Raw genomic sequence first — 26,857 nt, 5'->3', positions numbered from 1 at the left:
TGTCCCCCAGATGCCACATGATTTTGAACACTTCAGGGGATAGTGATACCACCACTTCCCTGGACAGTTTGATCCAATGCCTGACTACCCTTTCAGTGAAGAAATTTTTCCTAATATCCAATCGAAACCTCTCCTGGTACAACTTAAGGCAATTTCCTCTCATCCTGTCACTTGTTACCCGGAAGAAGAGGCTGACTTACCCTCACCTGGCAGCAACCTCTTTTAAAGTAATTTTGGAGAGCAATATATTCTTCTCCAAGCCTCCTATTTTCTAGGCTATTTTTTTCTCAATTTTTTCCCCTCTTTCATGTTGGTTATAACATCCTCGTGTCAGTGGGGAGCTGGGGTAGTTGCTCGGTGCAGCTGGGGTGTGTGCTGACCGTGTGTTGTGTGCCGCAGATCCGCTCGAGGGCACGCTGGTGCTGCTGCCGGCCGAGGCGCAGCGGCGCCTGGTGCAGCTCGTGTACTTCCTGCCCTGCCTGCCCGCCAGCCTGCTCGCCTGCCTCAGCCGCTGCTGCATCATGGGCAGGATGTCCTCCGACCTCGCCGCCACCCTCATCGGCATCCTGCACATGAGGTACGGCGCTCTGTGCTCGGCTCTAGCCAGAAACAGCCCCGGATGGGAAGAGTTAGTTATGAGCCGTGGACTTGGTGATTGTTTTGCACATAGGAAATCAATATAGTGTGCAGGAACTGATGGTGTGATTGGCCTGTTGCTTTGACTCTGTCTTTACACTGCCCAATTTTCTACAGTACATGTTGAGAAAATCATTCTGCTGTTTAGGCTGGAAAAGACCTTTAAGACCGAGTCCAACTGTTAATCCAGCACTGCCACGTCCACCACTAAACCATGTTTTTAAGTGCCATGTTCATCTGTCCATATTATTTTACTGTCTTTGTATATATTAATGAAGTCTGCCAAGAGTGTTTATTTTGAAATACAAATATTAGTGCTTTTAATACCTGGGTCCTTTCAGTAAGGATGCAAAGCAGCTTTAGCCTATCTCTTACAAAATCGGTAAGGCTGCACAGTATTGAGTATCTTCTACCCAGAACATCATCAGCAGTGGTCTTTGTTCTGCCACTAATTGCAGCTTTTCCTTGTGAATGCTTCAGCTTGACACAGCTGGTAGTGAAAAAACAACCAACCAGTTTTTCTCATGTTCTGCTTTCTTTCAGCTCAATTTTTCTCCAGTTACCACACCTAAATAGCCAATTTACAGTTGCTAGGCAGGTGCCTTGTTTGAAATTATTAATGCTCTTGTTTTTTTTTGTCCTGGCTTGAAAGAGGGTAGGTTTGCCTGTGAAGTGAGGGAGCAAAGCTGCTGTTCCATTGAAGTGAGAGGAGGGCTTGCTGAGATTTCACAAGGGTGTTTTGCTTTGCTGCTTCTGGGAAAAATACATTTTTGGTCAATATTGTGGAACCTTGGATAAGCAAGCATGAATTAAGCTTATATGGATTATGCTTAAAGTGTTTCTTGATGCTTTTTGGATCTGAAACATTTTGGAATAAAATAGGACACAACACAATGTACTGTCAAATACAGACCTGTTTGTATTAGCTGTGTAACATGTGGATAAGGTGACTAACATAAGAAGCAATAGTGGTGAAATTTATATCCTATATTTCTAATGCATTACTGCTGTAAAAGTGAAATTCTGTCTAGTTTTGGGAAGCTGGGCATCAGATTTTATTTTTAAAATTAAAAATTACCATATACTGGAAGCTCAGTGGCAAAGTGTAACTGATTCAAAGACAGTCATTGTAAGAACTAAAGCCAGTGATAAGCACTCAGGTGATTAATTTGTTGTTAGATCCTAGTGGATTTTCATTGTGGGAGATTTTTGTAGTAATGAGGTGCCTGTTTTCTATAAATTACCGTGCTGGTGCAGGTGGGTTATGGGCATTTGATCCTTTTGGCAGAAGATGCAAGTGGCAGATGGAAGGCAGTGTTCTTACTTTGTTTTCAGATATGCAAAGGAAGTATTTTGATTTAAATTTATGGCATTTAAAACACATTTTACATTTACTTTGGATTCAAAGACTGTAGATAATCGACCAAGATCAAGAAGTCTATCTGAAATCACTAACTGAAAGAAAAATGTACTGATGTACTTACAGTACAGTGATGGTGCAGGTTTTTTATATTGATAATCTGTACTTACAGTACAGTGATGGTGCAGTTTTTTTATATTGATAATCCCTGACAGTCCATCTTTCTGGAATCCTGCAAGTTTTGATGAAACTTGAAAAAGAGAGATTGCTCTTGACCAAGCATTGTTTTTACTTGATAAGGCTCTTCTCACTTTATTGAGAGGAATCCGAATTAAGAACAGGAAGTTGATTAGTTTTGTTTAGAAGCACAATCTGTCTGAAAATAATACGAGTCCTTGGAAAGATTAAAATGACTCTTTCATAGACAAAGTGAATGGAAGGGATTGAAAATACATTTTTACTTATATATCCAAGTTCAAAACTTGTACAAGTTACAAAGTGCTTGTAGATGACAACTTTTTTAGCTTTGGCTTAGGTGAAATTTATTTTGTGGAAGACTCCTTTTACTCTCTCTTTTAGTTTTCTTTATTTTACCAATGATCGTGGCAGTAGACATTTTATCCTAAAAGATTCTTCTAGGGTGCCTTAAGGACTTAGGGAACCAAGATGATAGAAATGTTTTTGGCTGAGGTGGTTGTCCAAAAAAAGTTGCTTTGTCTGCTTAAAGATGCAAAGATAGGGAGATAAGTAAATACTTACTTTTCAGGAACAGAAGAGTCTGATACTTCTTTTTCATTGGAAAAGAAGTTGTATAGTCTAGGAAACAAAAGTAGATTTTCTAGATATGAACCTTATCTGGGCTTTATGAGCTTCATAACCTGTTATTGCACACAGGATAAATGAACCAATTTTCTATCTTTTATCAGAAAGACCAAGCCAAACTGTTGTATCCAGTTTTGTGCCTCTTTTTTACATAATGACATGGACAGACTGAATTTTCAAGAAGATCAAAGAATGATAGTCTGTCACTTGTGATAATGGGGAACGACTGACAAATGGTCATTTTAGGTAGATAAGGCTGGGAGGAAGTCAGAGTCAGCTGTGCCCAAGACTGTTGAAAAGGAATGGGAGAGTGCAGTTTTAGCAGGGTTAAAAGTACAGACCTTAAACATCAAAAGAATGTTTGGTTTGAGTGCTAGCAAAATTTTATGGAAGCAGAGATACATACTGAAATGGGTTGTGTAGCAAGGGGATACAAATATACTTCATTGGAAATACTTAATATCAGGCAGTCGGGTTGGGCAGGGATGGCAGAGGGTAAAGCCTTGAAGTCAGAGACTGGGTAACTCCTGGTCATCATTTACAGCTCTTGTGATACTCAGAGTTAAACTTTCAAGTTTGTCAAATGAATGATACTATAAAAAAAACTTTTGTAATTCCATATTTCTGTGCCACAGCCTGGTTCGTGGGACATTTTCTGTACTTCTAGATTGAGACTTGGACATGGATGTTGTCCCAAATCCGCGGGGAGCCGTCATTTACGAGTACCCCGCTGCCGTCAGTAGATGGCGCTGTTTCTCTTCCGGTACATTCCCGTTCCCTGTGCTGAGGGGGGGCTCTCCCTAAATTTCCCTTCTCCTTTGGAATCTACTTATCAGTCAGGCTTTAAATAGAATGGATTCAGGAGCGTCAGAGGGTTTGGTACTTGTTCTTAATTTCTTCCACAGCCTTTATTCCCGTGCTATTTTGACTGGCAGAGGATGGCTGTTCTTACACACATCCAAGAGTGCTCGTAGGGACCTGTGTGTATTTGTCAGGGACCAGCTTTGTTAAGGTGGATTCACTGAGAGTACCTATGGATCATCATAAAACTTGCAGTTATTCCCTGGACAATCATTAGAAACTGAAGGAACTCATAGGTTTTTTTGTGTGTAAGCCATAAAACTAACAGTAAGTGTATCCAGATGGTTCAAAGCCTGTGATGATATCAGGTGGTAACATTAAGTTATAATTATTGTGTGTTACTTTTCAGACCTTTTTTTTTTATTTATTAGAAGAGAATTTTGTAAATCTATAGTAGTTTCACTTTTTATTTTTGCAATGGTGAAGTGAATACCCAAGTGGTGTGTAGGAGCCCATTAAGTGAGCTGTGTGTGCTGAGAATCAAAATGATGTTGGCAGTATTTCCATATAGATTGGGGAGGTTTGTGAGCCCCTGGGAGGTTGGTTACCTATACTGTTAAAATTATTAGAATGGTTTCTGTAGCACTTTTGATCTGCATTCGCTGAAGCTGGCACAGACCAAGGACTGTTCTGAAAAGAGCTGAATACAGCCACCCCATTTTGGATGCTGCTATGAACATGGCCAGGTTTGCACTAATTGGTCATTGCACTAATCTCTGTGCCAGTGAACAGACATTGCTGGTGTTGAGGTCACTGGGATGGCTACAGCTGGTGAGTTTCAGGTGAAACTGAGGATCAGAAGGTCTTGTAGTGGCTTAATATCCCTGCTGTTCTCCTCAAATGCCTTCCTGGTGCCTACAGTACAGGATCTGAGGTGTAAGTAGCCTCAATAAATCCAGGCAGGTGGAGTTCTGAGAGATGGAAGCATTCCAGGGTTTTGGGTATAAGTCATACAGGTGGGGAAGGGTGCAGAGCGACATGAGTGAACAGTCTGTCGCTTCTGCCTGAGAAATGAGAGAGAGCAGCCTCTTGACAGGAGATGAGTTCTCTGATTTGGCCTCTGATTTAAGCCTCTCATAAGCTTACATTTATGGAAGAAAAATTGTAGGGTCAGGGTAGTATTTTAGAAAGTGTTTTGCATCAAATCTACTGGATAGATTTCTTTTGTGATCTTTTAGGTGCTACTATTTTGATATATTGAGATAAGCAATTCATTGTGATGCAGTGTGCCACATTTCTAGAAGAGTTAACTTCAGTGTTTATTTTTCATTTATGATTTCTTGGAATAACTATTAAATAAGCAAATAGTAGTTCACTGCTAGTTCAAGGTAAATGGTTTGAGTGTTGGTTTGGAATATACAATATATGGTGTGAGTGGATCTTTGGCTTGAAATTCCACTCATAGGTTTGGCTTGACAGTGGAGTTCTGGTAATTCCTTGAGGCCATGGATATGGACAGGTAGACAGTTCTCTCCAGGAAGTGAAGAAATATATAAATCATTGGTGGCCTGATATGGACTAAAGTAATAAACTTTAGCAGTATCAGAAGTAGAGCTGGAAAAAATTTTGGTGTATTTCCCTCTGCCTGCTTTCCTGCATTAATAGGGCAGGAGGGCTACTTCAAAATGGTTTTAAAGAACCAATGAAGCATGTGCTTATGTTTTGAGCACTTCTTGGAAGACTGACTTTGAGGCAAGTATTTTTGTCAAATGTGGAAATAAATTAAATATATTAAATATACCTTTTTGTATAAATATACCTTCTTGTATAAGGTACGTTCCTTTGTTTGCCTGAAAAAGTGGTCTGCTGTACCAAACTCAGTACTGTTGCAGTTGCAGAGAAACCCATTTGTCAGGCTCAATGTTTTTTGCCACTCAGTGATTTTGTGGTGATTTAGTGTCAAATACTCTTGCAAACAGAATTATCTTTTTTCCTTTCCTTTTGTACATGGTGCTGTATTTAAGATGATTTAAATATAATCTGCGTACTTACTGTTACGTGTTCTATTCTGTGAATCGTGGATTAAAAAAATGCAGATTATGGTGTTGTGATCAAATATATATATATATCAGGAAGTTAGATTGCTGACTTTATGGGAAGATTTTGCTGCCTCCTCTCATTCCTTGAAGTACAAATAAGGAAACTGAAATGTGATTTATTAATGTGCCTTATTTATGCATAATAGTTATGGTTGTTTTACAACTTTTTATCCATTTGAACAGTGTGTCTGGAAATTATTTCACTGTAATAGAGAGTTGGACAGATAATATTTCACTGTCTAGATAAAAAACAATGGGAGTTAATTTATGGCATTTCTCTCTTGAAGTAGAGTGTCCATAAATGAGATCTCCAATGGCTTCAAACAGCCACTTCTTATTCTTTTGGGACTCTTTCCCTGCTGGGGTCTTGCCAAGTGTTGTTGCTGTAGCAAAGGGGCAGGGTGAGGACCATGTAAATGAAAGCTGAGTGCTCTCTGGCATAAATTGTGTGGGAGTTCCAAGTTTTCATAGGTTTGAGATAAGCCTGGGGGTAACTTGCATTCTGCTTGATGTAACTGTAAATGAACTCTTAAGAGGTAGTGCCTTTAAAATATTCTGCTGCTTTTCAGACAATAATAAGGGAGCTCAGCTGGCGTCTCATCAAGCATCCAGGCATGCCTGTTGGTTACTGCTATCCTCTGGAATATGGTGCTTAGAAAGAACTGAGATGGACATTTTAACATTTGTTTGCTGTGAGGTGTAAAATTCTGTGTCTTCAGATACATTACTCAAAGATGTTTTAGGGTTATAATAGAGTTCTTTGTGGCTGTTTCCATTGTAATTAAATGCTATGTTTTCTTTACTTAGCCTTCCTAGTTATTTTATCTTCAGCCTTTGCCAGTACAGCATGAGGAGGCACAGTGAGAATGCAAAATGTAGCTAATGAAGACCTTCTACACTACTTGATTAAAGAATTATTGAATGCATAATTGTAGTCAAGAAAAAGAAAACTAGCACATTCCTCCAAAGTGTTTGCGACCAGGAGAGAACTTGGAGGGGATATTGTAACCCATTGTTGTGATTAGCAATACTGATAGAACAACTGAATTCAGTAATTCTCATGTAAGTAAAGTGTAGAAGATATTCCAGAACGGTATGTTTATTTTAAAAAGACGTCCATAAAATGAAAGTTTTGCCAAAATAAGCTAACTTCATATTAAATAAATAACACAAAACAAAGAGGAAACTCAATTTTTATATACAGATGGCATATAATGGAAAGTCAGTTCAGTACATCTTGGAGAATAAGTCAAAAATCATACATTTATAGAGAGGTATAGTAGTTATGAATGGGTTGCTAGGAAAAATACAACAATAGTAAGGTCTGTGTTCACTGAAGTTCCTTTTCTGGCTGTATGTTTACACCCCTCAATTTAGAAACAAAAGTAAAGGAGGAAAGTATTACAATAGTAACAAAAGTGCTTAAGACAGTGTTGACTCAACTAAACATTTATGCTTTCAAAATGCTGGCTTTTCCCTGTTGGGGTGTTCTAAGGATGAAGGGTAAAAAAATGATCTGTTTTCCTTGCTGAAAGATGAGAAAAGATCTGTAGTTCTTGAGAATCAGACCCTGGGGTGGGTTACACTGCATTCCTTCATCCACATCTGGTCAGCAAATTTCCTTTTTGTTGCTCACTGTTTTGTGAATGTCTAGGACTAGAAAGAGGGAGAAGTCCAAGCTTGTATTTAAGGACATAGCCCCTAAATTTTTCCCCAGGTTGGTTGTAGTGTGAGGTTCCTAATCAAAGGGAAAAGAATTATGTTGCTGCACTACAATTGCCGCCGTCAGTAAATGCCGTTTGCTCATTAGTGAATGTTTCTTCTGATTTGTGCTCTCATTTATAATGTGAAAGCAGTGCTTTGCTTCAGACAACCTCTGCAGCTCTGGAGCAAATGAGCAGCTGACAGGCTTACTTTTAACAATGCATAGCTTAAATTGTTGTTTTCTTAAAATAGGCTTCATATTTTCCCTCAAATCCCTGGAAATTCCTTTCGGATGTTTGTTGTATTTTGCCGCATTTTCAAATGGAAAGACTTGATCCTTCAAAAGAGATAATGAAAGTTTAAACAAAAAACTCACACTAACAAACCAGTGGCTATACATGGTAACCTATTGGAGGAAAAGGAAGATAAAAACCCCTCACTTGTTCTTGGAGCTTACATTCAGGCCCTGTGCTACCTGGAGCTAAGTTGGTCTGAATGATGAGATAGGTATATGGTTGAGAGAAGTATTCAGATTCAATTTTTTTTTTATTTTCTCTTTTTTTTCTGTAGCAATTTCAACATAATTTTTGCAGGCATGGTTTCCTGTCTTTTTCAGAACTGATATGAAAACTGAGAGTGCTGATCCTCATTAGCAGTACAACTCAAAACTGATTTGATTAAGTTGATGCAGGGACATGAGTTTATACTTTATTGCAGTTGCATTTCAGTCTGACAGAAATTATTTTTCATTAAAGCTGAACAGGAATAAACTGTGCCAAAGCTGAGATAAATATTGGCGCAGGGCTTTTTAATGTTTTAAAAGAACACGTTTTACAGAAGTGTAAGTACTTGCCTACACTGGGAGAAAAATGTTGTCTGTTTTTCTTTCATAAAGGTACAACAGTCCTGGTGTGGTACTTGCATGTAAATTTGCACTTTTCAGTGGTTTGTTGTTTATACATACAGTTCCTGAAAATGATAATGTGTGTTTGGGATGTATTGTAACATACTTTCCATACTCATAGGTAATTCCATAACTGATCCATTACCTCATATTTGACAGGTGTTTTAACATGTAAGCACTATTTTAAATGGCAGTCGGACAATGCAGCTGTCATTACACAGCTGGCTGGCTGTAAGACATGCAGAGTTCATAACAGTCCTATGAGAAGGCTGTCTAGGAGACACACATGTACAGTGTTGTCCCAATGTGGTTTTATCAGCAGAACAGTGACCCCTGGGCACTGTGCTGAGGGATTTGAACAGGTCCTCTAGAGCTAAGGGAAGGATGATGCAGTATCTGTGTTGTGGAATTGTCCCACTTCTGATGCGTGCTGGTCAGTAGCTGAACAGTTCTGTGTTGATAGATAAACTCTGGGCTGATGTTAAACTTGCTGTGTTGAGAGGTCATAAGTAGCACAGGTCATAAAAATTGGAAGCCAAAAGAAACAAGGAAGCCCTTTCTCTACACTTCTCTGTGTATCAGCAAAGACTTTTTTCTCAATGCAATTTCTGATTGATCACAATGGAAGATTCACAAGTGGTAAAGGAGTGCTGTTCTACGTATCTGTGGCCCTGGGTTGTGAAGGAAAACTCAGGCCTGTTTCATGCAGTGGAAACAATTCTTTATGATCCTTGGTTGCAGTGTGATTATTTTGCCTACTGGGGAAGAAGCACTTCGCTTCTCATATTTCCAAGGCCTTAACTGAACTCCTGGATATGCCAGAAGAGCTGCTCTGCTGTATCCTGATGAGTTGCAGAACAACAAAACGTGGGAGGTGCTGGTGTGTCATTTCCACTGTTGGGTAGATGAAGTGACCAAATTGCTTTGTCAAGAGATAAAAAAGGCAGGGTAGCCTTGATTAACTTACATTTCTAAGTACTTTTGTATAGAAATAATGTAAAGGCTTGTGGACTTTTGTCATCTCTCTTTCTGGGTTGTACCATAGTAGTCACCAGTGGTGTCCAGTGATGTCTGTCTTCTGCTGTATGAGCTGATCACTTCTACCTACCATCTCCTGCCTTTAAACCAATTGTCTCTTGATACAAGGACTTTTGTTCCTACCCTGAGGCTGCGTAGATTTCTGGGAATTTTTTTTCCTAAGTGTTACAGTGTTTTTCCTAAGTATTACAGGGTCTTTCATGTTCATGTGCAGCTACCATTAACAAGATTTCTAAGAGATGCATCATGGAAGAATTTTTTTCAGGAACCATTTGGTCTGTTCCCAAGTGTGACACTGGTGTTAACCAAAATACCCCCCCCCCCCCCAAAAAAAAAACAAATAAAAAAAACAACTGAAAAAAACCCAAAAAAATCCCAGCATTTGTCACTCCATACTCTTGCCGGTATCAGGGAAGTTCTCAGGTATCAGATTGCTCGTGGCTTCTAGTTCAGTTCATTCTTGCCTTCCCCTGGAGTTCTTTTGCAAGGTGAATGCCATCTCATCCTGGTAACTCCTTTCAGGTTTTTGGGGTTCCATAGTATTTTGTGCAGCTGCTTGAAGTTACAACAGGTTATCTTGAGGAGTTGTTCTGGGATGGGAACCAGAACAGTTTCTTCTCTGGGGATCAGAGATTGGCAGAGTTCCTGTGGCCACTGGCCTAGAGCCTTTTCATGCTTGATTGCCATCCTCATGCAGTGCTTGTCTGCTGGGTGTACAGAATCTCAGGAAGTTTTCTGCTCCTGATGTGTTTGAAGGACAATTAAATAATTAATAATAGTATCGTGGGGTTAAAGCACTTGCTGAGGTTGTGGAAAGTCTGTGTTCACTGTCTTCATCTGAAGGGCAGATTGATTTCCTATTTCCTAATGCAGTGACTTAGTCATTGAACTATTTGGAGGATTTCTACTGAATAATTCTATTAAATTTTCAAAGAGTTGAGGCCTAGAATGGAGTTAGTTTTTTTCAGGAAATGAGTGAATCAGCTGCTGACTGTGCCTGTGACTGTTTAAATGTTCTGTGTGGAATGGAAGTATCAGTGAAAGAAATAGAGGGGAGACTCCTTTTACAATGATTTTTAACCTAGAATTATAAAAACAGTTGTGGGAGGGCTTGGTTTAAATCTTTGATCAGTGGTTGATAAAATCAATTTAAAATAGGATCACTTTGTACTGTACAAGTTGTGTATCTCAGGCTGTTGTCTTGCCAATGTTCAAATAATTCTGTAAAGCTTTGGGAATGCTCTGCACTAGGTATTCCCAGTGATGGTGCTGGGAGCATTTCAATGTAAGGTGAAGTAATTGGATTTTATTTTCCTTGAATAGAAAACACAAACCGTTGACCTTGCACTTCTCGAGTGTTAACAACCCTCAGATTTATGAACAAAAGGGTGATAGTATTAATGCTTCAGAAGAACTGTGAACCTTCCATTTGCTTTTTTATGTTTTACTTTAAAAATACTTGGAGACTGAATTTGGGATTGAAATTAGTCACAATTTTTTTTCAGTTTGATTGCTAAAAACCATAAAATCAAAACCCAACCCCAATCCAAATTCTAAGGAAAACTTAGCAAGTGCTAGATAGGTGAATTGCTGTTTGTGCTGGAGTTTGTGCAGTGTGTTTTATAAGAGAACACGTGGAAGGATAATTTCTAAAATGAGTGCAGCAAGGTTCATCAGAGTTCTTCTACTAGAGACCTCTAAATTACCCAAAGTCTTCTTGTGCCTGTATAAGCCAAAATCAACACCTTAAATCTGAACCATAAATCAATTAGCTAGTTCAGGTCAGGAGTCACAGAGAGATAGGAGTCTGCAGTTGAGGAATAACCACTTATGCACAAACTGCAGTTGTTATTTTGCAGCTGTGTGATATAGCCAACCTGAAAATAACTGCAGCATAAACTAAAGTGGTGAAGTTCATCTGGAGTTAAAAGTTTGCAGCAAGGGATAAAAGAAATGCACTGCACACTTGCTTTGACTGAGAAATATTTGCTCTGTAATGACAAGAGAAGCAGTAATTTTTAAGTTAATTAGATTCAGCTTTTCTTTTAATACCATTTGGTGTACAGAGGAGGTTACCTAAAGGTGCAGTTCTAAACTTCAAAAGAGAGGTTCCCACTCTTTTGAGAGCGGGTGACCTTATGGAAATTACAAGATGTAATTCATCATAGTTAATGTGGGTTTGGACTACATGACTGGAGAGGTCTCACTCATATGTAGTTTGATAACAGGTTCCCATTGTCAGTAGTAATTTATATAAAAAAGAGAAGTTATAATATGCTTATTACCTCTCTTCCACATATAAAGCAGATAATTTTTTTAGTCAGATGTCTGACATGTAATTTACAAGCATCTTGAAAACACATTTTAAAAGTACATAGTCCCCAGTTATTCATGGTAGTCTTAATATATTAAACTGAGATTTAAAAAATAATTTTGATGTACTTGTAGTACATCAACATCTGTTCTAGAATCTGTGTTCTTTACCTTATTTTTTATTTCCTTTAATGTGAACTTCAAAATTGAGCAGCTTTTACAAGTGTCTATATTATAGGCACTTGGGTTCTAAGGTAATTGAGGTGCTGACAGCTGGTTAGACTTGTATTTAAACAAACTTCTATGCTGTAATGCTGCTCTGTTTGTGTTTGTATTATTAGAAAGACATTGGTTTTGGTCTGAATTTATTGTGAGATTCTCAGATGGTGTTTCAATTACATGATTTCCTATTTTTTTTCCATCCTGCTTTCTGTATGGAGTACATAAGCACTGAAGGAGCATTTACTTCATGTTACAGTTTGGCCCTGTTTCAATAGGAGGCTCTATTGTATTAGGTCCCACTTGGAAAACAAAGGGATTCCCTCCCCCTGCCTCCACCCAGGGAAGTTTTTTGTTGTGCTCAAGTAATTTTCACAGCTGCAGGAGATGGGAAGGTGATGTTTTTCCCAGTTTAAAGATGAGGAACTGAGGGAAGGAAAAGGTGTAGGCAGAAGTACGTAGAAGTAGCTGATAACTTCAGGAATTCAGTATGAAACATTTGGGCTCTGATTTTTCAGAGTGTCTTCTGTCTTAAAAACAAAAAATTGACTTCAAATTCACTGTAAATTCAAGTAGAGAAGTAGAGATCAGATGGGTGCTACTCTTAGAAATGCTTGAAACTATCTCTCCACAGCTGTTAGTGACATTTTAATCTTTTAATCACTGTTGAGCTGTTGCAGGACTGTGGATAACTAGCTGAAAAAAGGGATGAGAGAAGCTTCCAATATGAATTATGTGAGCTTATTCTGTCCTGAAAGTAAAAAAAAAAAAAATCTGATGATACTGGAGGAAATGACTTACCGCTGACTTTTGTTCCACAATTTCAAGAAGTATTTATCTCGCATCTTGTATAACCTACCTGAATTTGTGAGCTAATACTTTCTTCTACCTTTTTAATTATGCCTCATACACTGTGCTCATTATAGATGATGCAATAAATAGGGCAGGGACAGGTCAGACTATATTATCCTTCATGGTGTAATCCTGATTGAGCCATTCATCCATGATTTGAATGAGACATAGATCTTCAATTTTTTTTCAGAGAAAATATGACAAATAATATTATCATACTCTAAGGTGTGTGCACAGAGAGGCCAAGTTGAAGATCAGAGGCAACCTTCTCTGTCACTTTCTAAATTTAATGCTAGATTATTTTTAACCTTTTTGCTCTTTTAACATTGAGGCTGATTCTGTGCATGTAATAGCTTTCACTTTCTAAAAAAGCAAACTGCAGCTGAATTTGGGGATCTTGATTTTGTGTGTGTGTGACTCAGTATAGCTCTGTAGAGATGAATCTTAAATTAAACCATTTAATAGCTCTATCAAGGGTTTGTTCCTTATGCTGCCTCCATGTTCCCAGGGCTGAACTGCAGGGGTTCTCTCTGCTTCCTCTTATGTCTGTGTCAGTGGCCCTTAGCCTTTCTCTTAGGATGCTTAACATGCTTGTCCTGTTTGTGAATTTGTAGATGCGTGGGAAAACGAAACTGATGAAGTGTTTGATTTCCAGATGTTTAGAAATAAGCTTTGGAATTATTTTTCCTGTCCAGGCATCTCCTGAACCAATTACAGTTTCTGCTTACTAATCTGCAGTGAATCTCTCTTCTGGAGGTTATGTAAAATTCTTGCATGCACTAGTCCTATTGTAAAGAATTCAAAGCATCTGCTAACTGTTGCATATGGAAATGGAATTTTTTCAATATGGAAAAATATTTTTTTATTTGATTCTTTTAAACCAGATTCTAACAAGGTTTATCATGCAAGTCCCTACTTCCTGAATTGGGGCTTATTACATGTTCTTTCTTTCTCTTTTCATACCCAAGATTTATTTTCACTTTTGTCTGATTGCCTTTTGAGCTTCTCATCTGTTATCTCTCCCAGCTTCTTGCATTCCCACCTTTTTGCTCAGTGGTTGCATCACAGTTTTAATTTCTGTGTCTAGTCTAGCAAGTCCTAAACTCCCTTGAATCTCTCTTGATGCTCCTCAATGCTTATTTGCTATTTAAAAAAGAGTGACCTCAAGTCAGAATCATGGTCCTTCTGCATCAGATTTAGGGAGATTCTTTTGCTGTGCTGAACAGGACATGGATTTCACTCTCTCTTCGGGTGTATGGATCTGATTCCTGTGTGAATATTTGCCTTATGTAGGGAAGTAATGGCAAGAGCTCTTGCTGATTTAGTTGAGTATGTGTGAAGTCTCTTCCATGCTGTAATGAATGGGACTGGGACCTCCTTGGAAGGATAGAAAAAATTCACCATTCTCTGAGAGACCATTGGCCGTGGCCAATGGATTTGTCCTGGGAGAACTTGGCAGCCAAGTAGCAGCCTTAGGTCTGGGGAGAGATGGAGAGACTGCAGGTTAAGGAAAGCAAGTAGTGAGCCAGGCCTCAGGGCAGGACCAGAGGCGTGCTAGGAACCAGAGGGGAGCGTGCAGAGCTGCGTGCGCGGCAGAGTCACTGCGTCACCTGGAATATGGCAGATCCCTGCTGCCAGCCATTAAGAATTCAATGTGAAGGGGGAGCTTTATTTAATAAAGCCTTTCTTGGGGCTCTCTCACCTGTGATTTTTGTCTCCCTAAAATTAACTCTATTCTACATGATAGTCTGGTGGAATCCTGAATTTTTTCTTTAATTTAAAGAAATTCTGAAACTCTGGGGTTTTTCTCCTTTCTTTTTGAGCAACTCCAGACACGTGCATATTCTAGCTGTCATTTTTGTGGATGCTGAAATATTATGGATGGATTTTTGAGGGTGGCAAAATGTATATGCCTGGCACAAAAGTATTCCAAATTTGATATTTTTGCTCCCAAAGCATGGAGCTGTAAAAAATTCCTGCGTAACAAGCTTTCCAGAATTTTGTTACCCATGAGCTAAGCCATTTTGGCTGTTGGCACAGAGAAATTAGGGGAAAAAAAGTGATCTGAGGCAGATAGTTGGCTTGGAAAATTGCATTCAGAAGCTCTGAAATTTCACAAGATTGTAAGAGTGGAAAGCAGCAATCTCTTACCGCGAAGATCCATAGTCTGCAGTGCCAGTGCCAAAAGCAGCATACCAGGCAATTTGAATAATATGCATTTTTGCATAATGTGATGTGGGTTTGAGCTGCAGCCTTGTGAGGAAAACATGTGTGAGATGTCCTTGTTCCCAGCTCCTGGCTTCCTCCTGGTTCAGCACTGACACATGGGCCAGACTGCCATTAGGTGGTCATGAGTGTCTGTTTGCTCCGAGTTTCCACAAGCCCTGCCTTCTAATTTGGGCCACCAAAGTAGGCTGGTGCTCCACTTGTTCCAGATTGCCCTTGAGATGGAAAGTGTCAGACAGCTTTGATAACGGGTTTTGCATATTGCTCCTTTTTGTGTTCTAAATCTCCAACCAACTTTTTAACTAAGCTGTGTTTAATAGCTTTAGCAGTTCTGAAAGAGGGGCTGAGACTGCTTTCAGTGGGGTTTGTTGTTTGTGTATAAAAAGTAGAGGATATGATGAAAAATGTAGCCCAGCATTTGTAATATAAAGACTTTTACCAAGTTATGGAAATAAAATTAGTTTAATTTATGGTGTCATCAGTGTACTGAAGATTATACCAGTGTTAATGAAAAGTTGCTATCTCAGTTAATTTAATCATCTTAGCAACCTAAAGCCATGCAGGAATAACAAAGTTCAGTTTGTCTTGTCTTTAAAAGAGCCAGTTCTGGTTTTGAAGCTATTTGAAATACTATTCTAACAACAATTAGAAACAGGAATGCTAAAACTAACAATTTAGGCATGCTAATTGATTGTGTTGTGCAGGTAGGTTATGAATTCTTAATTATATGGTTTTTAATAAACTGTCTGCTATTGGTTTTGTGTAGATCATCCTTTGCTGGCTGGAAGTGCCAAGTGCAGGATAATTCAGTGAATGATGTGGACTATTTCAGCTTCTTGTTTTCAACCCTTATAGGTAATCCATATGAATGTAATAATTCAGAATTAACAAAATAAAATTTGCTTTGATAGTCAATTACTGAATTTAATTTAGAGTAAATGGTTTAGTAAGTACTTCCTGAAAGTCATTCTAATCTTGTTATATATTTGTGATATGAGATTTTATTTTCTTGATCTGATTTTTGACACTCTGCTTTTACACTTTTCCATTTGGGCTGAATATTTGCATACTTTTCCTTCATTCTAGCAACTTTTTCAGGAAAGTATGAGAAAAACCTAAATTTAGCATATGACATATAAACAAGGGTTTTTTTCCTAGCTTGAAGTAAATGCCTTTTATTGGCTCATAACAATATAAATGAGTGCCTCTGGGATTTCCTGTGAACGTGCTTACGCTCTTAAAAACATTCCATCAGAATAAAGTAATCAAAGTACGTTAAAGTGAGCTGGCCAAGGTCAGTGTGTGAGCAGAGCTACTTCTGCTACTCTGTTCTTACTCAGCTATAAAAATAGTTGCATTCTCTGGTGATGCAACTTTGGGAAGTTACAGTGCCTAAAATGGCGTAATACTGCTGACAACTAACTGTAACTCCCACTAACTTGTGCTGTGGCAAATAATAGTGTGTTTTCCTTATCACCTCGGTTATTTATGCTGTTCAGATACTTTGTATTCAAAAATTACCTTTTTGTTCCTAAAATGGTAAAAAGAGTGCTGAACTGATAGCAGAGAAAATGAAAGCAAAGCCCAAGTAACTCTTGTGGAGTGGTCATCCTGTTTTACTAAGACATCTAATACCTCTCTAGAAATAATAAGCCAAATTATTTTTTTTTTAATCCCTGAGGTTATATTACTTATTACCAAGTTATTGGGAATACATGAAGTAGTTTGCATTATATCCATTTTTGTTATTTTTTTTTAGAGATACGTATATTGAAAATAGCATAACACAGGCCTCTTATATCACATTATAATACTATTGAGTTTTAACAATATTTTTATTTTCTGTCAAAAGTCAAAATTCATACTTTAATATACTTAGTTTATTAAACCAAGCAAGAGCTTTTAAGAAAAAATTGTTATGTTGACAGAGTGTAAAAGACAGTGTTTGTCAATGATGCTGTTGAAGTAGAACACTGTTTGGCTTGTTTTGTGATACTGTTGTACTGCTTCTTCTTCCCCAGGGTTTTCAAGAGAGGAGCTGACTAGTCTCCAGGGCATTAGAGGAAAACCACACATTAGCCAGACACAGCTTTCACCTATCCGTCTTTACCTAACTGATCTGGACCAGTTTTTACACCACTGGGCTGTGACAGAGGTAATACATCAACCCTAATTCTAAATGACAGCATACAAACTCTGAGTGCTCTCCATCCCTTTTCCACAGATGGCTAAATCCTGTCGTGATTTGAGTTGACAAAAGAATGAAAAATATAAAAGCTGTCAAACAACCAACACTTTTTTACAGCCATCAGATAATATTTTGAAGGAAGCTGCTTTAAAAGTTAAATATTTAGACACGTAGTATGCAAAGTAATACTCAAGGAAAAGGTTGGTAGAAACCTTGGTGGAAATTCTTAAGCACTAATATTAGGACCAGCAATATATTTTGGCTTTTAAAAACAAATTAATTGTAAAAATATTAATTATAGTTTTCCTGGAGAATAAGTGCCACTATTAAGAAGCACTTGCATTGAGTAAGATTTGAACTTTCAAGCAATATTAAGTTGGCATTAGTCATTATTTTTAATAATTCCTGATTAGTTAACCAAAATATGCTGGGCTTAGAAACTTCACTCTGAATTCAGTACCTAACATCATAAGAGCTGAACACTTAATTTGACTGTGAGTTCTAAAAGGGATTTGAGCCACCAGATTTTATTCAAAACAGGTGCATTAGCTGTCTTTCTGCATCAGCTCTTTTTATTGTTTAGCTCACCAGAAACCTTTGAGGTGTGAAATCATGTTGTAGTGACGTGCCAATTTGACAGTATTTATGAAGTTGTAGTCCTGAATTCAGAAAGAAGAGTGGAACAGAAAATTTTAGTTGTGTGTTTTTTCATTCAAGAAAGCAATATAGTAGATGTTTTCTACTTTATAGTGTTTAAGTGATAATGTTCTGAATTTGATGATAGTCTGAGATACAGATTGCATGTGTGCTGCTTGTTTTAAGCAGGGCTGTTGTTTGGTACCATGACTCACACACATTTTTAGGCCTTCAGTCACTCAGCCTGTGGAGCAGTTGAACTTTCTAATTTGTTTTGCTTTGTCTCTTCTGGACAGTAATGGAGTGTTTTCTCAACAAAATACCTTTTTCCAGTATGGAGAGATCAGAATACTCTCTTTCCTGTTGCTCTGTGAATGCACAGGGCGACTATTTGTTTCTCAGAGTTATCATAATCCCATACGGCATCTGAAGGATTTATGTACTCCTTACCTGTTTCTAAAAATGTCACCTTTAGTGTTTTCTCCTTCCTCTTTTTGCTTCTATTCCATAAATCTTTCAAAGTTGTCAGTGAAATAGGACTGTTTTCACAAAGGGAACAGTGAAGTAGTTTGATTTCTTTTTTGTGCCTTTGGTTCCTGGTTGCAAGTTTGAGTCTCTTCTACCACAATGTTCAGTGTTTTGGTGCTGTCAAGGTGAGTCAGTATTTTCAGAAACTTGAGACTCACTTTTCTTGAAGTGCCTTTTCTCAGGAAAGAGACAAGGTACTGTCCCAGATTGTTAGAAGGGGATGGTGGTCAGTAAGCAAAGAGCTGGATATCCTTGGTTAGTAATGAAAGATGATTGGACATCCTGTGGAGCACTGCACTACTTCTGCACTTATGTGTCAGCCCAAAGTTGTTTTCAGCCCAAGTTTGTTCTGGAGACTATTTTATGAAAGAGAATAGGAGCAAAAATCCCATACATCAAAAATCTGTGTGAAGAAGGATGAGACCTTCTAGACCCACCTGATTTTGTGGGCGCTTAACCAAAGAGAGTTCTGAACTGTTGCATCTTCCCAGTGAGGGAGGTCAAATACTGGAATGAGTAGCCTAGAGACATTCTGGTTCCCATCTATGGATGTACTCAGAACCAGGCTGGACACAGTGCAGGGTGACTTGCCCTAGGTGACTCCACTTCAGCAGGAGCCTTGGATTAGAAGAACTTGAGGGTATTCCTTCCAACTCTAGGGATTCTGTGATTGTTTGAAAGCTCCTTTTGAAACAAAACAAATCTCTTTATTATTTTTGCTTTTTAGACAAAATGAAATTCACAGTATGAGTAAGGGTTTGTTGTTTTCTTTTATTTGGTAGGTTTGTTACACTTATATATGATCTAAAAGTCAAGCTGCTCCCATTAAAGGCCTGGAAGGTACTGCAGTGCTGTTTGGGGTGTTCCCCCCAGGTTTGCTAGGTTTTTTCTCCTCCATGGAATTTTGGGAACAAAAAGTAGGGGCACCTCTTCAGTAGTTTGCTTTCATACTGGAGAAAATTTAAGATCATCTTGCCTCTGATCTGGTAATAATGGTGGCATACCTGGTTGTGTTACGATGAGAAGTGATCATTAGTATTGAGGCAACCACTTCCTTTTATGAGTTGCAGAACTACATTCAGTTTTCACTCATCTGGTTTTGATTTCAGATGCAGATATGGTAAATGATGCATAAACAAAACCATGCTGAAGCTCTTCAGCTTTTAGATTACTTTTTTCTCTGTGTTTAAGTATCTAATACAGCACTGTGTTCTTTAAGTTTTGGGGGTTTTATCTTTTCTTCTTATGGGTACTGTTCTCCAACCTCAAACATGTTAACCAATATGGTATATAATGCTCAATTTCTGAAAAAAATGTTCTGGGGACTGTAGTCCATTAAAACCTTGGGATTTGGTGTCTGGACAATTTTTTAAAACCAAGAAGGTAAAGAAGAAAAAAAAGAAAAAGGCAAGCTTGTTAAAAACCTTTGCATTCAAGATTTGCCACAAGCTGCACAGGAATACTTTTTGTAGATCAAGTAGTTTTCACTAGGTACTGAACAATCTAATATGTTGTCAAAAGGGAAAAAAAAAACCCTAAACAGCAACAACAAAAAAATCCCAGCCAGAAAAGCAAAGCCCAGAGTTGCAGGCTCTGGGGAGAAGAAGACTGCCAGCAAATCATGAGGCTCTTCTAGGGTGTCTGGAAGCACTGTGTGATATGAGGGTTCCATGTGCATTGAGTGTGAGGGAGGTAGGTTTGGAGGCTGCCTTCTTCCAAGTGGAGATAGTTCGAGGTGTGGTAGAATTTTGGAGTCAAAATATTTTTAGCTGTAGCAGAAAATGGCTTTATTTAGATAGAGAAGTGCTACAGGAAATAATAAACCCCGGCTTGAATTAGTCATGCTTTTGGTGGAATTTGGTATAGTGCAGAGCTTCTGAATGCTAACCTTTCATCTGTTCCCTTGCTGCATAAGGAAGGACAAGGCGATGCTGTAATGTTAAGCAGAATATTTGTAGTAATTTTAAATACCTGCTAAATGAGAACAGTGCTTGTTGGCTTCAGATCAGGCCTCTACTCTGTGTTGAGAATTGTTTGTTTCAGAGTTCTCACTATGTAGCTGTAATTCAGGATTTCCTCTCAATGGAAAAGTATTTTAATGTGGGTGAAAATAAATAAGGAACTCTGATGGAATCAGAATTTGATGGCCTGGTTTCCTGTCAATAAATGAGACTAGTGATCAGATTCCTATTAGTCCTTCCACTGTCTTCTTTCATTTCTTCCACGTCTAGTTTTGTCTAAACCATTCTTAGTTTTTAGCTCTCTGCTGAAAAGAATCAAGTTGCAAATACTAATTCCCCATAAGTTCTATGAAAATAAGCAGGTGGAAGAGAAAAATCTCTAGGTTAGAGCAGGGTGGGTTATAACTCTATTCCAGCATCCTGCTTGGCAGCACCCAGCCTGCAGGGGCTGTCGCTCGGCCAGCAGGGTGTCGGGGTTGTGAGGCAGGAGCAGCAGGGGTGGTGGGACTGAAGAAGGGTCCCAGGTGGGAATCTGGAGGCCACAGCTTGTTGGCCTTACTGCTCACTGCTCAAATTTGTTACCCAGTGTAGGGAAAGGCAGTCCCACCTTTCTGTCCGTAGCTGTGCGATGGGTGATGTGTGTTTCCATGGGTAAAGAGCTGGAAGAGGGAATTTCATGTGTAACGTATGCCTGTCAGATTTGGGGGAAAAAGCAGTGTGCCTCTGGAGAAAGGGCAACTTCTTTTCTGAAAAGGAAGAGAATAACTTGGGGCATTTTCAAACAGCAGTTTGGACTTCTGGAGTGTTATTATAGCCAGGGCACTTGGTAGCATGTGGATAACAGTAACAAATGCACTTGTGATAGGAAGTAATGCTTTTAGGTAGTTTTTAACAAAACCTGTTTTCAGATGGATATTGTTTGTAATTTACTTTTCTTTTGACTAGAGAGTGGTTTGGAATTGGAATCGTGGCAATCTGAAACCATGGGAAGCTTTTTTTTTTTTTTTTTGGAAGCTTTTAAATAGTGGTGATTTTAAGTTAAGAAGCAATGCTTCAGAAAAGTGTCTCTTTAGAGCTATGCAAAGCAGCGTTTAAAGGTTAGTCTTCATGATTTGTCTAAAAAAGATGTTAAATGTGGGAACATTGGTTCTTTTTCTGGAGGAACTTCTGCTTAAAATTACTTCTGTCTTGTTGAAGCCAATTATTTAAAAATCACCCCCCTGTAGCTGAAATAAATGGGACTCCAGAATAAATGGTTGCAGCCCGAGGGAAGAGCTTCAGCCTTGGCTCATTTTAACTGTGCCCATAGTGTTTGTCAGTGATATTGTTCACTCCCCTGTAATTGAATTGCTCTGGCAGGATCGAATGAAAAAGTGCCCAGAGAAATGAAGAGTTTAACAAGGTAACAGTGTATACATGGTAATTTCTGTTGTAATTTTTGATGTTTGTGATGGTTGAACATTTCAGAGGGGGAAAGCAAATGATAATTGGAGAGTTTGCTTGAAGTCGAGATTCCAGAGCTGTATCGAGCCCACAGCTAACTCAAAGAAATAAAATATTCAACTAATTGTTTAAAATGTTTAAGAGCAAACACTAGGGAAGGTCAGCTGCTTTTAAAAGCAGACTTGAATTCAAAAGCTTGGAGATGCATGTAGTGTAATACATTAATCTGTGTCCAAACCTGTTCAGTCTTATCAGTGAAATACAGTTGGGAAGGCTGGATCTGTAGAGATGTGCTATGAAAAAATTACAGCCAATCAATAAAGATAGCAAGTCAGTGGATGTAAATTAAAAGCCCTGCAAGGGTGTTTGCCTTGAGAAGTAAATGGTGGTATTGGAGTGCTGTAGCTTAATTTGAAGCAGAGATTAATGCTTTAAAAAATTCCTAAAAAATTTTTGCAATTTAGATTTTTGAATTGAAGTTCCTGAAAGATTTCAGCTTGTTGTCTTTATTGAGATTTACAGGTCAACGTTACATTAGGGAGAAAAGGCAGCTGAGGGTAAATAAACTTCCTTCTAAATAAAATTTCCTTCTAAACTAGGAATAGAGTGCAACTTTAATTTTCTTTAAGGAAGACAAAAAATTCTGTATAAACCCGTTAGCATGTAGTAAAGCTACATCCTATCCCAGCTTTAATGTTTAGAGGTGAAAATAATTACTTTCTTGGAAAGTAGTGCAAAGTCCAGAGAAATAGAAGGGAAAGAATTTAAGTAAAAGGAATGCCTCCTAAAATTAATAAAGCTCTTTAAAGATCTCTTTCATAAGATGTAACATTTAAACCCCAAGCAAACAAAAAAGCACCAAAACTAGCCCCCACCAGTAAATTACAAACAGTAAAACACAAACTTCCAGAAAACCTAAGCTGATCTTCAGGCCAGTGCTCCACTGTACCTGCATCATACACTTCCAGCATATCTTGTAACACCTTGGAGCTGAGAGCTCACTGCAGTGTTACTGCACATAGTGAGCATGAATTTACAACTCCACAGCTACTGTGTATCGTGCTTTATATTCAAATCCTGGCTTGTGATACCTAACCTACGTTTGCTTAGAAAGACAGGCTCTTTGGGACAAGAGCTAAGTGTTGGGTTTTCTGTGTTTTCACGTCCTTTTGTTTGTAGAAGAGGCAGGTGAATTTGGAGACTTCAACATCAGGTGTTCCTGTGACTGTCCTGCATGTAGTCTGACGAGGAGGCATCCAGAGGAGGAGCAATTTGCTGTGGTGGCATTTTATAGCTGTGAGGAAGCTGCAGAGCCATGAAAGAAGGGCATATTATGGCTGCAAGAGGATGAAACAAAAGCTGTTTTGTGGTGTCCTTTTTTTGAACTTTGTTAGTAAGATGGCTCTGAGAAGAGAACCTGACCTGTGATGTTCTTCAGGTATGGCTTTGTGCACTCTTGGATAGCACAGTGGCTGTTGAGCTTAACCCCTGGTTTTGCTAATAACAGTGTTTTCAGAAATGCCCCTCACTTAGAGAACCAGGGTGATTGTCTCTAGCCCTCCCTGCCTGGTAGCACCAAATCTTGCTGGTACCCAGACTTGAACACACGATCAAGTTGTTGCACAGGAGGTGAGCTGTGGTGCTTGCCATTCAGGTATTTGTGTCCAGTGGCAAATAAAGATAACTTCACTTAGTTTAATTGATTCCCAAATACAGATTTTGTATCAGACCTCGTGTCACAGCCAAGGAGCCTGCAGCCAGGCAAGCATCACAGTTAGCAGATGCAATGAGTTTGTGTGCTGCATTTACACTGTAACCAGGACATGAACTGTGTGTCATAATTCTTCTAAGTCTTTGGAAATACCAAGTCTCTGTCAATATGTGGGACATCATAAACATTTATAATTCTTAAATAAGTTTTTGCATTCCCATTTTGCTACCCTGAATGTAAAATTAGCCCAATAGTGTGTTTTTTTCCCTTGTTGCTCACCTGTGTATTGTTCTCCTGAAGACTCTGTTCCTCTTTTTGGCTGTTTCTTTTTTTTAACTTAGGTTTTATTTTGTTTTATTGTGAGTGTGTAGGGTTTTCATGTGGAGGTTTTTATGGGATTTTGTTAGTTTTGGTTTTTTTTCTGGAGTCAGTGAATCAGGAATATCTTTCATATCCACCCCTGTGAGCTTACCCAAGGCAGATGAACAAAGATCTCTTGTTGTACGCAGCTTTCTCAACAACTCAGGGCACTGTTAATATTGCCCTGTCAAATCAATTTATTTCAGAAGGAGAAGCAGCACCTGTCAGGGGAGTACAGTGTCTGATAAGTGAGAGTGCTTCGGGGGAGCTGGCCAAGCTTCAGAAGCCAAGCTTCATTGCCTGCCCCATCACCTGAAAACTTCTCGTTTTCTATGCTCTGCACTAACATGTTACACTGGATACAGTCCTGCTCCAAACAGGCATTTCATGAGGGCTGGGGAATTCACCACAGAACAGCCTGTTACATTTTAGTTATCCATGTCTGAGGCCCATGTCAATGGGAGTTGAAAAATATATTTTAAAGTTCACCTTAGGTTATAGTATCTGGTGTATGCCAACTTTCTTTTTTTAATAAAATCATTTCTCAGGGAGTCTGAACTGCCTTTGGTTTGACTCCACATAGTGGCGTGCTAAAATACTCGATCCACTGTCATTCCTTCTTGCTTGGGTTCCTCTCTGTGCTCCTACTTGTGTCTTCAGAGAAAGGTGAGTGTTTTTCTTTGAAAAAAGAGTACTTTGCAACACGACTAAACTTGAAATAATAGAAAAATTTTCTCTGGACAGTTGCTGATTATTAGTAGTTTCCTTAAGACTTTGAATCAGGATTCTGTTGTGTTACAGGAAGCATTGAGGGAGTGGGAACAGTTCAGTAATGAACAAAACATTCGTTTCGGTTCATCAGGTGTGCTTGTTCCTGTTGCCATGAGGGCTCACACTGAGACTGGGCTTCCTTGGATCATCCCAACTCTGTCTTCTGGAGGCAAGAGCATCTTAGAGATGAACAACATTAAATTGATGAATTCCTCTGATTCTGCATTAGAGCTGTGAAAAGCCTGTGTGGGATTGTATTGTCAGTCAGGGGGGCTGTCTCTGTCAGTGGCAAAAATGCTTTTAACTCATCCAGTTGAAGTAAAATACTCCATGGTGTCAGGATCTCCAAAAAACCTGGGTCACTCTGTGCTTCTGAGGGGCCTTTCCAGCATTTTTGTTAGTTTGTTTAATTTGTTTGTTTGGGGTTGTTTTGTTTTGTAGTGGTTTTTTGTTGTTGTTTTTTTCTTCCCTGTTGTGGTTGGCTGCTGTTGGAGTTTGTCTTCAGTGTGGCAGGCAAGGAGGCCCCTGTAGCAATGCCTTCCCAAAGCACCAGTAGGGAATCTGCTGTTGTGGTTGTGTGGCTCATGATACTTGGGCTTGTCTGATCAATAGGGTTTGATTTGAAAATCTGCCAGTGGATTACAGGGCCTGAAGCATTTACTGCATAATGATAACAGATAATCCCTGTGTTTAAGAGAATTATTTTCTTTCGGTTAATTTATTCAAGTGAACATTCAAACAAAATCAAAAAGAAAAGAGAAAAGCACCCCAATAAAATGTCTAAGCCTAAGCCAAACCTGTTATAAAATACTTGCCTCAAAAAGTAAAAACCCACCCCTCCCTGATCAAAAATGTCTGTTCTCAGTCCATTCGCTTCAGGATTGCTCTGAAACAAAACTACTCTGGCTTTGGTCCAAAATCAATCTATGAATGTGCCAAATATGTGATAAATGTTAATCAAATGTAATGTAATGAATCAGCTGTGACATTTTATTATGGAAATTAAAAATCATGCAAAACCTTGCCTAAGGAAAATAAATTGTCAGGGAAAATACTAATTTTCATGTGATAATTAAGTTTTCTTTTCCTTTCATTTCCATGTCTAAAAATGTTTCAGTTACACTTTTTATAACAGGCATTTGGTATAAAAGCCATTTCAAGCAGGATTTAATTTATGGAATTGAAAAGAATTGCCTCTCCCACTTAATTATAGGAAAACAGAAGTGATGTGGGGAATGGTGGTGCTGTTTTGAGGGTCCAAAAGATCTAAAAGATTGAAAAATCAACCTGCACTTTACCACAACCCTTCTAAGGAATTATGGTGCTGTCCAGTAGTGCCTGTTTTCCTTGCCAGTTGGGGAAGAATCTATGCCAGAAGGGCATATTGTACCTGTAATGAAACGCTCCTACAACTTGTCCTCTCAGGGAGAGCCTCAGTGGATGGTGGGCTTTTTCCAGGGACGTAGTCCTAAGGGTGAAATATTAATAACAAAGCTGTATTTTTGTTGGGTGGGTCTGGTGGATTTGCCTTCAAGGTCTTTAATTTGTGGGTCTGTACTGAATCAAAAGGGATCTCTCAGGCACACCGTGTCTGATGTGATGTGCTCACAAGCGCCTGGCATACCCCTATGTAAAGTGCCCAAGCTCTGCCCTATGAGCAACAAATGTCTCCTGCATTTTCTCCTTTTGTAATCATCCTTTCCAGTTTCCATCTCTCCTGCGTTCCCAGCCAGTCATGATCACTGTTATGTTTAGTTGTTGTTTGGTTACATTTGTTTTGGTGCAGCGTTTTAAACCACTTTGTAAGTGACAATGTGATCCCTTCTTGGGTGTCACTTTGCCAGCCCAGGCAGGTTCAGTTCTTTCCCTTGACACCGGTAAGACAGGATCTCTCTTTGTGCAGTTTTTCTGTCTGGTTTGAATTTGCCTTTCCTGAAAATGAGTGGCTCCTACTTTGCACAGTATGTCAGAAATGGTCTAATTCTAAGTAAGATCTTACAGAGTAGCATTGAAGAGATGATCCTTATTCTGTCTGAGCACTTCTGTTGGGATTATCTTTATTTTTACATCCTGAAGTAACATCTGCCCATTTTGTGGTTGTATCACAACCACTTGTGGTCAGCTGTTACAGAATTTTCTTCTCATTTCCAACTGGTAAAACTCATAGCTGCAAACAGAAGTTTTTATCAGTCTCCAGGCACATGACCCACCACTTTTTTTCACTGAATTTTTTCTGTAGCTGTTACTCATCAAACCTGCATGATCTTTTGCATAGGTTAGTCCAG

The 26,857-nt window shown here is 38.8% G+C and overlaps 1 protein-coding gene across 4 annotated transcripts in view; it reads left to right on the top strand.

Annotated features, from left to right (window-relative positions):
- TEX10 (testis expressed 10) overlaps nucleotides 1-26,857 on the top strand; it is a 54,469-nt gene that overhangs the window by 20,936 nt on the left and 6,676 nt on the right. For 3 of the 4 annotated variants that reach the window (XM_059855722.1, XM_059855731.1, XM_059855713.1), the window contains exons 9-11: nucleotides 400-577; nucleotides 15,741-15,829; nucleotides 16,996-17,129. In XM_059855722.1, the coding sequence (XP_059711705.1) occupies nucleotides 400-577; nucleotides 15,741-15,829; nucleotides 16,996-17,129 (401 nt within the window). The remainder of the gene's footprint in view (nucleotides 1-399; nucleotides 578-15,740; nucleotides 15,830-16,995; nucleotides 17,130-26,857) is intronic. The other variant, XM_059855740.1, reaches the window with a different exon arrangement.

Source organism: Haemorhous mexicanus, chromosome 1 (assembly GCF_027477595.1).
Source record: "Haemorhous mexicanus isolate bHaeMex1 chromosome 1, bHaeMex1.pri, whole genome shotgun sequence".
Classification (NCBI taxonomy): Eukaryota; Metazoa; Chordata; class Aves; order Passeriformes; family Fringillidae; genus Haemorhous; species Haemorhous mexicanus.
Note: the sequence above shows the minus strand (reverse complement) of the source record. Positions and strands in the feature narration are given on the sequence as shown.